This window comes from Mastigoproctus giganteus, chromosome 4 (genome assembly GCF_048544385.1).
Source record: "Mastigoproctus giganteus isolate SK-2022 chromosome 4, ASM4854438v1, whole genome shotgun sequence".
In the NCBI taxonomy this organism is placed as follows: Eukaryota; Metazoa; Arthropoda; class Arachnida; order Uropygi; family Thelyphonidae; genus Mastigoproctus; species Mastigoproctus giganteus.
The window spans coordinates 98,791,783-98,805,081 of record NC_143578.1 but is presented as its reverse complement, the minus strand read 5'-3'; the positions used below and the strand labels follow the sequence as shown (position 1 = coordinate 98,805,081).

At 34.7% G+C, this 13,299-nt stretch overlaps 1 protein-coding gene across 1 annotated transcript in view; it reads right to left on the bottom strand.

Moving 5' to 3' along the window:
* LOC150086945 (uncharacterized) overlaps positions 1-13,299 on the bottom strand; it is a 186,351-nt gene that overhangs the window by 172,492 nt on the left and 560 nt on the right. Inside the window, exons 2-3 of the mRNA XM_090372329.1 lie at positions 12,433-12,503; positions 3,567-3,696 (exon numbers count right to left, since the gene is read on the bottom strand). Of these exons, the coding sequence (XP_090228455.1) occupies positions 3,567-3,696; positions 12,433-12,503 (201 nt within the window). The remainder of the gene's footprint in view (positions 1-3,566; positions 3,697-12,432; positions 12,504-13,299) is intronic.

Below are 13,299 nucleotides of genomic sequence, written 5' to 3'. Positions count from 1 at the left end.
CTGGGGATATGTGGTGGTCATTCCCTGACCTTTCCGCATCCTCCATGTTTGGTGGGCACGGGCTCGAACCCCGGTCTAATCAAGAAGCGTGTGCAAAGCACTACTGCTCCTGCCCACCTGGCTACAGAGGTGCCTTATAACCATGAGAATTCCACCTTCATTCATTTTAATAATCCCACCCAGAGCTTTATAAACCTCAATCAGGTCACATCTATGGTGACTGGTTGCCAAGCTCCGTATTCCACATAATAGGAGTCTATCCTTGTACGATCGTCCCTTTGTCGAACTCGCCATTCGAGTTAGTAGTAGTAATCAATGGCGTAACTATGCCTAATCCCTCTCAGAGCCTTATAAACTTCAATTAGGTCACCACTGAGGTGCCTGGTTGCCAAGCTCTATAGCCCACATAATTGGAGTCTTTCCTCATGTGGTCGTCTGTCCTTCTACCGATCTCACCGTTCGAGTTGTGCATCTTTGGACCTTACAAGAAGTTCAGTGTCTGTTTTCAGATGAGATCTCCATACTCAAATGCAGTATTTCAAATGTGGTTATACAATTGCCTTATACAGTGGGATTATGACCTATCTCTACAGGATAACGTTCGATTAATCATTTTGGGTTGCTATTCCCCAAGTGTAAGACCTTGCATTTAGCAGCATTAAAACATAGATGCCACTTCTCTAACCATCTTTCATGTCTGTTCACGCCATCCTGAAGCAGCGCTGCTTGGCACTACTCATTAATGACTCTGCAAATCTTTACGTCATCTGCATATTTTGACATCATGCCGTCTATCCCTTCGCCAATGTCATTTATAAAAATGAGAAACAACAGCAGTCCAAGAACTGTTCCTCGAGGAATCCCACTCCTGACCTTACACCAATCTGAAGAATATCCATTAATCACAACCCTCTGCCTTCTTCCCTGCAGCCATCCGGCAATCCATCTTAAATCTTACCAGTAATCCAAACCTATTTAAGCTTATACAGTAACCTCTCATGAGGGACTGAATCAAATGCTTTGCTAAAATTCAAATAAACTATGTCGAAATTGTTTCCTTTATTCAGCTCATGAGTAACTGTGTCAAAATAGCCTAGTAAATTAGTCAACCATGATTTTCCCTTAACAAAGCTATGTTGTGTCCTTCAGAATGTCATATCTATCTAAATGTCCTTGGATTACACTCTTAATCACCGCCTCTAAGATTTTTTCTACATATGAAGTCAGACTAACCAGTCTGTAGTTACCAACTTTGGTCTTAGAACTGCTTGCATGTATTGGCAATACACTGGCTCTTCTCCAATCCAACGGAATCTGCCTGGTTCAAAGATGCCCTCATAATTAACCTCAATGGTTCAATACACTCCCTCGCACTCTCAAAGTGCTTTGCTAAAAACTCAAAACTACAGGGTATACGCCAGCGGTTCCCAAACTTTCTTGATTCACAACACCCTTAGTAGTTAGGTCCAAACAACTTAAGAAGTAATGTTGAAACTGTGATAATATTGAAAATGTGAACTATTTCGAGCTAGCAGTTCGAGTAGTGCCGAGATGTTGAGTATCACCTGTTTACCTTGAAAAATTAAAATACCAGGCAGTGCCCCGGAACACACAGTTTAGGAACTGCTGGTATATGCCATCAACTCCAGCCTTTATGCTCAAAAGTTTTTATAATAAACAATCATTTGTAATTACGATATCACTAATTGCACATGACTCAGCCTCAATCGCACAGCCTCTTCTTATCATGAAGGATCATTCGCCAGTAAAAAATGATGCAAAGTACCAATTCTATTCATTTGCAACATCAGTTGGGTTATCTAAGACTTTCCCCACACACGGTGCACAAGGGTCCAATCTGATTAGCTTTCTTGATCATTGTATTCACATATATGAAAAATTCCTTGTCCCCATTCTTTGCTCTCTTAGCCAATCTTTCTCATATGCAGCCTTCGTCTCCTTGACCTTTTTTGTGGTACTATTACAGATCAACGTGTACCTGTTGTAGGCTTCAGTACTTTTCAATGCTCTGTAACTGTCCCATGCTATCTTTTTTCTGCTCTATTTTACCAGCCAGCTCCACAGTCATCCATTTCAGTATCCTCCTCCTGCAATATACACAAATATTCAGAGTGGGCGGATGAGTGAAATGAGAAGGGTGTGGTGTTTTTTTTTTTTTTTGGCTGATGCTATATAAGCTTGCTTTCTTGCATCATGTGCCCTTGCTAATGCTAATGGTAATATTTTCTTAAAAGGTATGTATGCATTCAAATCCAGAGCATTTGCACCAGGGAGGGAGAGAATGTAAAACTTTGGAGGGTACATGTAGTATATATTTTTTTACTATTATTTAATATTTATGACATATGTATATGTTACAAACAAATCTGTATATTTATATTTATGCATAATATGCATAAATATATATTTAGGCATCATATGCATATTATGCATTAGCAATTAGTTGAGGCATATGATGAAAGAAAGCAAGCTTACGTAGCATTAGCCAAAAAAAAAAAAAAAAAAAAACCCTTCCCATTTCACCCATCCAGTCACTCCATATTTATGAATGTTATAAGAGAATATGAGAAAACAAAATAGGAAACAAAAGGAAATCGTTAATCATCATCATCAGCCATTTTCAATCCACTGCAGGATGAAGGCCTCTCCAGCAACTTTCCAGTTCCTTCTATTTTGAGCACTGGCTATCCATTTACTACCAAAAACTCATGAATTTCATCTATCCATCTCCGTCTTTGTCTTCCAGGTTTTCTTCTAGCTCCTCTTGGGTACCATTCTGTTATTCTCTTAGTCCATCTGTCATCATGTCTTCGAGCTATGTGTCCTGCCCAAGACCATTTTAGTTCTTTAGTTTTGATAAGAATGTCCTTTACTTGAGTTTGCTGCCTAATCCATGTGTTTCTCTTCTTATCTAACAGTCTGAGTCCCAATATAATTCGTTCCATTCTTCGCTGTGTAGTTGTCAGCTTCTCTTCCATTATTTTGGTGAGTGCCCAAGTTTCACTTCCATAAGTCATGGTGGGGAGTATACATTGGTTCATTATTTTACGTTTCAGACAAACTGGGATATTGCTCTTCACAATGCAGAATGCTGGTCCGGTGATCCTCACTTTAGAGGATGACATGCTTCGTTGATTACAACTCTAATTATGCTGAACTCATTTACTTGACATGTGATGGCAGGTCACACCTTATTTCTTTTGTCAGAACAATTTATTTGTTGAAGTAGCATTCATGTGAAAAGCAGAACTAGATGGCTGAGGGTATGCATTTGAATTATGTACATCCCATTTGTTTGCTTGACAGCAGGTCCCTGGCTCAGCTCCTTGCACCAGGGATGGTAACCAACTAGTGGCTGTATAGTGGTGCAGTACAATATGTATGCTGATATTATTTGCATAGTGGTGGTGTTTCCAGAAACACTGGGTGGAACTGCCTAGCTTAATTTGGAAAAAAAAAAAAGCCAATACCCTACAAAAAACAGAATAAAACAGGATTTGAAAATTAACACATTATTAATGGTACTTCATGTATGCAAAACTAACCTGCAACTTTTCAGCATCAACAGCATGGCAATCATATGCCCAAACAGTAACAAGCCAATCTTTAGCTTTTTGAAAGAGCTCTTCATCTTTTTTCTCATTTTCTAAACTTGTATTATCTACTTCAAGAAAACTAGTAATATAAATAAAAAAAAAAATTTAGGCCCAGAATAACTAAAAAATTTTTGTAATATAAGAATTTTTTTTTTTAAGTTGTAACAACAGAGGCTACAAAAAAAATTCTTACCTGTTTAATCCTAGCCACCCATGCTTACTCAACCAGGAAATTAAGTGACAAAAATGTCTAAGATGTTCCACGATCTGTTCCCCTGGTCTAACACTAATGATTATCTAAAAGCTGAGCCAATCACACTGAGGTGTTCGATTTGTCCTTAAACTTTCAGATTGAGTGAACTTATGTTTTTTTTTTTTTGTTTTTTTTTTAAATTATTATTTGAAGTTTCACTTCTAGGGAATGTGTGAAGACTAACAGTTTTGATATGTCTGGCTATGGGGTAGAATGAAATGTATGAAGTAATTGGAACTGGACCTCTGCAGAAACAACTTCTGTGAACAAAGTGATTCTGGAATATCATAAGTTCATACCTTATCTTGTCTTTCCACCAGGCTATGAAGTTGGTATAAACTACCAAAATCACCAATTCACATAAGCAACACTTGGACCCTACCTTGATATAGAGTTATTTACTTCGTAATGTTATTTGTAAAAAAAAAAAAAAAAAAAATCGGGTGCATCTGTATTCAGTTGAGAAGAGAATGATCAAGTCTACAGATTACATCACTTATTCAATGACAAAAGTACATTTCAATAATTAATGGAAATTACAGTAGAGCATCAATAATTTGAACTAATTGGGACTGGGGCAGTTTGGATTTTCGAACTTATCAAAAATACAGTTCTGGAGACTAAAAAACAGTTTAGTAAGTTTAGAAATGAAAGTTGTACTTATGTATTTTTATTCATAGGTAACAAAACAAATGGAACTCACAGTCACAACAACACACACATGTATAGACTTTTAATGAAAATAATTACTTATTTTTTGCAGCACCATTTTCGAACTTCATTTCTTTGCTGCTAGATCTCTCTATTTTCAGCAAGTGTAGTTGAGTTGGACAGTATTCAGTTTGTTGCTCATACCTAGCCTTCATGGGTAGCACAGTTGGTAGAATCACTGCCCGCCCCACCCTGGGTATAAAAGATCTGAGTTCGAGTCACATCAATGATGGAAGGAATTTTTATAGGCCTTTTTCACAACGTGGCTGAGTTAGTCGGTCTCAGGCAAGGGTAGCATGGTCTTTTCTCCCAGAAATTCGGGTTTTTCTTCCAGCAAACAGAAAATCGACCTCAGAACACATGCAATTTACAGAAAGTATACACTGAGCAATATGGTCTGAGTCACTCATGCTCCCAGAACCCAACTACAACAACAAGAAACAGCATCTTCCAGGGTCATTATCTGTTCTCATAGTTTTTTTTTTTTGTTTTTTTCATTGCACCATCATCTGAATCAAGTTTCAATGCAAACTTTAATTTTTTCCTTGTTGTTTATAATTTCTGTTATGGTTGACTTTACACCTCATAAAATCTTGCTAACAAAAACCTGCTTTCTCCCTTTAAAAGTTTGTTTAAATTTTCAATCTTCGATTTAATTGTTAAAAATTTCTGCTTCCTTTTTGAAAGACAAAGAAGACTATAATTTCGGTACAGTAAATTAAAATTCTGTAAATGTTCAGAATCTCTTCATTCCTATATCTACACTTCATAAACATTTTACTGCATATCTCACTTGCACATAACGTGTTAGTTGCAATTTCTGCCTGCTGTGTTCTTTATTGATTGACACTTATCTCTTCTTTTACCATTTTTTTTTTTTTTTTTTTTTTTTTTGTTTGTAAAATTTAAAAGTCAGTGAATAGAAATATCAGATTACAAAGTGTTATGTTTAGTTAGTACTGTATGTATATTAATTAAGCTACATATGTAAGCGTAAATTTATTTTTATTTTGCTAACCTTTGGACAATATTCTTTCGATTTTCACGTATAATTTAATTTTGTTAATTGGTAAGGTAAAATAAAAGTATAAATTTGTGCTTTATATCTTCATTTTTATAGCATGTAGATAATATGGCTCTGATTTTTGCTTATTACAATTTCCATTTAATAGAATCAAAATTCGATTCGCAAACATGATCACAATAATTGGCACTTACTGCAATTATTTTATGGCGCCAGCATAAAAAAAATAAATAAATGCTGGCTCATTCGGATTTGACACTCTACTGTACTTTTGTACATTCCTATAACTTTTGGAGTTATCTCCAAAAGTTATAGGAATTAGTCTACTGAAGTCTAAAGAATTCAGTAGACTAATTTTTGCTTTTGCTCAATTTCTATAATATATTGTAAATTTAATTTTTATTATATTATAAAATTTAATTTTGAAAATTAAGTTACTTTCTGTGATATTTTGTAATGTTAATTCTGCTAAGTATTAACCAAATTAAACTGTTTACCAATAAGGGATGTTATCTGCTGACACTGTTTTTCTGTTCTTTGTTCCCATTTTTGGATCCAAGACCTGGACAATAGTTTTCAAAAACACTCATTTGTTACTATACTTTCTTGTTAATGGTTAGATATTGTCTTTGATAATATCTGACCTGTGGTTTTTCAGTGGTTCCCAATTACAGGAAGTAGTAGTTTTTCAGATTTGCCTACGTTGCCTCTTAGTAATACTAAGAGCAAACATTTCACAACTTGTTCTATAAAAGTTTGATTAACACTAGAACTGCTGACTAGTAAAAATACCTGAAACCACTGTTGCCAGTCATTTTCACTATGCATAAAATAGACTATGCCAGTCACTATGCATAAAATAGACTTTTAAGTTGTGCTTTCAACATTTTATTATAAACACTGATATAAAGTAACTGACAACAGTACATAGTGTTCTGCATATGGTTTTTGAATGGAAGCATAATAATTAAGCCAATTATTATGCTTCAATTGTCTTCAGACTTCGATTTCAGTGCAGTTCTGTATGTGTTTTATAACTGAAGTATCTACAAATAAATGAAATGCATTTACAACAGAATGCATACACATATTTTGTATTGCTAAGGAGTTGGTCCAGGGTTATCAAAAATTATACTCCTTTGTAGTGCACATCCAGCTGAAAGACCAACAGATTTTATAACTTCCATACGTGCGCAGATTAAGAAGTATGTTTGCTGCCAACTGAAAAACAAAGTTTTTACGATTATGATGCTGTGTATTATCATCTACAGTATCACGATGTACAAGGATCAGAAGTATTATTTTCATTACTACTACATTCCTTGCCTCTTACATTAGAAATCCATTTGTCACTTTCTTCTTCTCTAAATTTATCTCCACTCTCGTCTCCAAAGTCATTTTCAGATAGCTTTTCTGATTCCTCTAGACAATTTTGAATCTGATCTTGGGTAGGACCATGAGATTGCCACATTATAGTAACACATTCAAACTAGCACTATAAAAATTGTTGAACTACCTTTCCGCATATAAAGTTTCACCCCAGCTAAACTAAAATAGCATGACACAGCAATATACAGTAATGACTGCTACACACGCTCAGAACTGGAGTGGCATGCACAGATGTGCAGACACACATGTTTGGGCATGTACTTGCACAAATCATAGAGTGATTAGAATCACAAATGTTTTATCACAAAGTAAATAAATGCAAAAACATGATTGACTATATACAAATTAGTTAATTTAATCAAAATTTTACAATAAAATTGATTGTTTTGAAAGTTTGTAGTTATAGATCTAAAATTTAAAAGAAAAATGTGGGCATATTTATTTGCAAAACCGCAACCATTTAAAGCAGGCAAACAATAAAATTGGCTGTCATCATGGTTCTATGTTAAAAGATCAGAAGTCTAAAGAATTCAGTAGACTAATTTTTGCTTTTGCTCAATTTCTATAATATATTGTAAATTTAATTTTTATTATATTATAAAATTTAATTTTGAAAATTAAGTTACTTTCTGTGATATTTTGTAATGTTAATTCTGCTAAGTTACATTTGTTTAGATTTAATGCAAGTTTAAATTCTTGAGTTCAGTAGTTCATAAATTTTTGTTATCTGCTTAATTATTGTAAATTTTTTAAAATTAATTAATGTAATATATTCTGTAACATTAATTCTTACTTTAATAATGGCTGTTACAAGATTCACATTGAATACTTCATCCGATGAGTCACGAGTTAATTACTTACATAACTTTTGGTATGTATTCAGAGGTCAATCTAATTGACAACCACAGCTCAAGAGTTTTTTCCCAATGTAAAAAGTGTACAGGTCTCAAATTAAAACCTGGTGCATGCTAGAAGAATTTAAGTCGCTGACGAAATGGGTGCTTGCCCTAGAGAATAATAACACTAGGGACTCAAGTATCTAGTAACCTGCCACATGATGTGCCCCAAAAAATCTCCCCCTCCCCACGGCTGGGGAGGAGGAAGATTTTTTAATCAGTCTGGACCACACTTTTAAGTATAAAGAAGCTTTGTGGAGACAGGAAACATTTGAACAAAGGCAGTATAATGGTTTTTGTCTATATTATTCGGCATACTGCTAGCTGTGGTAGAGATGGAGGTAATATATACATTCGTTTATCTAATGATATGGGTAAAGTAATGCTTGCACATATCTCCCGAGTTCTTGTTTGTTGCCACAACATACGATATTGACAATGTATTCTGAGGGTAGTGATATTTCAAATGAAAGTAAAGTTAGTATTATAGAAATAAGCTTAAATGACTTCAAGGGGTGTTTCGGGTTAATCAGCTATACAAGAACACTTAGTCTTATCTATGCATATATAGTAATGTCAGGTGTGTCATCAATAAAACAAGTAAATTCGAACTCCTGGTTAAGATCACTAACATAGTAGGGCTAACAGAAACATGGCGCTGCCATCCAGAAATAGGGAATGATAACTTTCAATATGGTATGTATAAGGTATTTAGGAAGGAGAGAATGGGTGGTGGTGGGAAAAGTCAGAAACTCACCATGTGGAACAAAAATTTTTAAATCATCTAGGTGATTGTTACTTAATATCAGCATATTAGGGAAAGTACTAGCATCAACAGTCTAGATCTGACTGTCCCCCCCCCACATACCAGACACAATCTAAGGGTGGACAGTACAAAACCATTAGGGAGGGTGATCACAGAGGACTAAGTTGAATCAGGAGAGAGTAGCAGTTTTTGAAGGCAGTGGGATGTATTTTAATTTCAGGAAAGGAAACAATAACAACTTTATATGCTAATGTCCTTTATCAACTGGAGACAGCATACAGAACACTAATACATTAGAATTATGGTACACCGTATGGTCAGAGAAGCCATGTACACACACACACACACACACACACACACACACACACACACACACACACACAAGTAAGAAAATATAGCATGAGGAAGATGCCAAGATGGATGAATAATGAGATAGCCAGGAGAAGAAAGGAACAAGTCAGATCAGACCTCTATGTAATGGGTGCATAGAAGTCTTGAATATATGCAACTGACATCATAGATAAAGCAACTGAACAGGTATTTTACAGATACAAGACCTTTCGTCATAGGGAAACTATGGAAATTAAGCTCGGAAGCATGAAATTAGTGATGTTGAAATTTCAGAAGATTATATTTATTAGAAAACTTTCAAACCTAAAGGAGAGCAAGGCTTGTGAAGTTGACAGCATATACCTAGTAATTCTGGGGCAGCAGCAAGAGAGTGTATTGAGCAATTAAGGTAAATTATGAGGACATCACTGAACTAAGAGGAGAACACTTGGGCTGGGGGAGTGCCATTGTACTGCCAAAACAAAGGTGGAGCTAAGGGTGAAATGAATATCTATTGACCAGTCAGTCTGACTTCAGTGATAGGGGGAAAATTATGGCAGCAATAGTAGTTAATGATCAGGACCAGGCAGCACTTCTTCAGGACAACTTAGACTTCGTAAATGGTCAAAAAGTGATAGCTATGTTTTAACGTAGAAAAATTCAAGGTCTAAGAGAACTTATACGTTTGGTGGGGGTTGAATTATAGCAGAGGAAGAAGAAAGCCAACTTCTGAATTTCAAAAAGCTGGAGATTCGTTAAATAGGAGAATTTTTAGAAAAAGCAGGAAGTTTTTTGAAAATCTACAATGCACTAGAAATTAAATTTCACTGACAAAATATACATTACATATTAAAATATGTAATGTATAAAACCGTTTACAAATATAGTATGCTTTTAAATATTAGCTTACCTAATGTTTTCTATCTGTGGCTTTCTATTTGGATTGTCATTTAAACATCAACAACTTCAGAAATACTGAGTCAAAGAAGTTTTGTTTATAACAATAGCACTGACGTTCAGACTTGACTGTCAAGAGCTTTTCCAAAATTGCATTAGAAAGAGATATGAATTCAATCCTTGTTTCTCGCAGCATATCATTTCCCAGCACCCCATCATGTTCCATTAATCTCTACTTAATTTTATCATTGAAAAGACCTGTTTAGAGCCACTTGGCTAAATTTCTTAAAATAAAAAGGCTTCTTTCATTTTTTTTCTTCAGTCTCCCCCCCCATCCTAGCAAGTCTCGATGTCAAATTAGCTTTAGAACCAGGCTATTTAAGTTCAAAGATAAAATATATATATATATTTTATCTTTGAACTTAAATTATAGCAGAGGAACACACACACACACACACGTCTCGGCAGGGAACCTGTTATCACCTGGCGCCTCCGTAGCCAGGTGGGCAGGAGCAGCAGTGCATAGCACACACTTCTTGATTAGACCAGGGTTCGAGCCCGTGACCACAAAAACAGAGGATGCGGAAAGGTCAGGGAATGACCACCGCATATCCCAGGAGCAATATGGCCTTAATTGCTAATGCTCCTAAAAACCAAATAACAACAACTGTTATCACCTATTATCGTGATCTATTCATGGAGAACTTTGAGAGGACAGCCATCTTGCAGGCTACTTTAAGACCTTTCCTATGGGCCCATTTCATGGATATTTTCATAATTTAGGAATATGAACAGGAAGAATTATATAAATTCAAAGAACATCAAAATTGCATTCATCAGACCATTAAGTTTAAGCCAATAATAGCTTGCCTTTCTTGGGAATTCTAGAGACTACAGAGAAAGACAGGTTATGTTCTCAGGTGTAGAGAAAGCCGACAGTTTCAAGGCTATACATAAACTTTGCATCTAATCACTAACACAATATTAAAAGAGGTATTACTAAATTTTTGAATAGATGTTTCAAAATTTACAATAATGACAGAAAATTATGGAGGAAATGAGCACTATTAAAGGATTATTATTAAATAATAGGTACCAAAGCAAATTAATCAAAAAGCTCACATAAAATATTTTAAAAATATATAAACAATAATATGGATTACAAATGGATTACAAAAGAGTGGTAGTAATTCTGTACATAAAAGGAATTGGTGAAAAAACAAAAAGAATCATAAAAGGTATGGCCTCGAAGTGATCTTTAAGCTGATTAATAAGATTGGGAAGCTGGTTCAAAGGTCAGACACTAGAGTGTAACAGAAGGCATTTACATAATATACAAAAATATGTGTAAATGTGGCAAAGTATACATAGGCAAGACAGGAAGAGATTTTCAAAAGTGCATATATGAACACAACAAACATATAGACAAAGGAAACACTAAAAATCAGAATTGGCATAACATGCATTAGAATTTATTCAGGCATATTTTATAATGGGAGTAAAGAAACTGAAAAAAATAATATAAAATAAAAGAGCCTTTTAAGCCATTAAGAAATTTAGCCAGGTGGCTTTAAACAGAAACAAGGGGAGAAATACAGGGGAACTGTGGAATGGGCTTTTCAACAATAAAATTAAGTAGGAACTAATGGAGCATGGCATGATATGACATCAGCAGTTGTAGACAGACCACATAATCCTTGTTGTGACTAATTATGGATGCAAACAAGAACACAAGAGTCTGTAATAGAATGCTCATTTATTAAATTACTTATTGTGGTGTACAAAGTGTGTGAATAGTTTATTTCTTAATCTTCAGTTAATTAGAAAGTCTTCCCCCAAAATATGATGACATTTCTAACTCAATTTGCAATTCATCTTCAAGTGTGGAAGAACTGGAAACTCAATTCTTATAAAAATCTTAAACATATTTACTGGCAAGCACACAGTTTTTTGTTATTGAGCATTTTAGCACACAGGTCATAAAACAAATTGAAATCAGTCTGCACACAGTATGATTTCAATGTGATCTTGGCTGAAAAATTCATAGTCTCTCTCTCTCTCTCTCTCTCTCTCTCTCTCTCTCTCTCTCTCTCTCTCTCTCTCTCTCTCTCTCTCTCTCTCTCTCTCTCTCAGATCAGCTAAATACAACCACAACTGAAGAGGCCTTTAAAATCTAGTTAATTGTGAAATCCTTCTGTAGCACAAAATCCTTCCCCCCCTTCTTTTGCTTATAAACATGGTGTTAACTTTCTTTGATTACAGACATTTAGTTAAATCCCACTTATACCTTTCACATAACAGTTATACATAGATTTTTAAGGCAAATTGTTTCAGTAAGGAATACAAATAGTTCACACAGGAAAAACATAAAGCTAACAATGTTATTGTATGGTATTCCTCTATTATTTTCTTTTTTATCAAGTACAGAAAAAATTTACATGAAATCATGGAATTGAATGTAACAAGATCATGAGACAGAGCTAGGTAAGACAGCATCAAAATTATATAAGTACACTATTTTGAAAAACAATTACTGAACAAATACATACCATGGTTTTGATCCATCCCACACTTTTAGTGTTGTAGATTTCTCACTCCTGATTGTATTAACAGCAACTACCTACAGAGGGGGGGGGGTGAAAATTCAACTAAAATATCTTTCTAATTATTAATGAATCTTCTTGTTTATACTAGAGATCTGCCTGTTTGACAAAAGCATAAACTGAGAATGAGACACTTTGGAATGGGTAAGACATTGCCAGAAGACTACATATGCAACCTTTTAAATATAAAGTTTATTTTATTCATTCTTTTTGGTACAAAATAAAGGCATTTCGTCTTTACAATTATAAATTAAATAATTCAAATTAATTACGGACAATACTCACAAAGCAAACGACTTGTTCAAAGTCTTTGTTAAATCTCTTCAACTTGGAACTTATAAGAATGTAGTGTCAAGATCTTAATCATTGTTCTGAGTACAGATGTTTTGGATAGTTATAGAGAGCTGGACACTTCTCTTTTTGCTTAAGGATAAAGTATTCTCTAAGAATAAAATTGAAGATAATTTAAAGTCCAGACTTCAGCTACGCAGCAATGGTTTCTATCTGTATTGATTAATGGCCTTTTCACTTTTTAGTCTATTCAAACTTTAGTATCAATGCCCTCATAGATTGTACCAAGCAGAGAACTTTTCTTCAGTCTTTGTTCTCTTCTATAGGTTTAAAAGGCAGTTGTAGTGTTATTATTGTTTTGATAACAACATCAGACGTGAGAAATGACACTATTCTAAATGGGGCATCATTTTGCTTACTACAAATTCTATTACTTCTCTCAAGTTCTTCAATCATAGCATACAAAGTTTACCTTTGTATCTCTCTTGAATCCAATGATTCCCTCATAATTAAAATTAATGG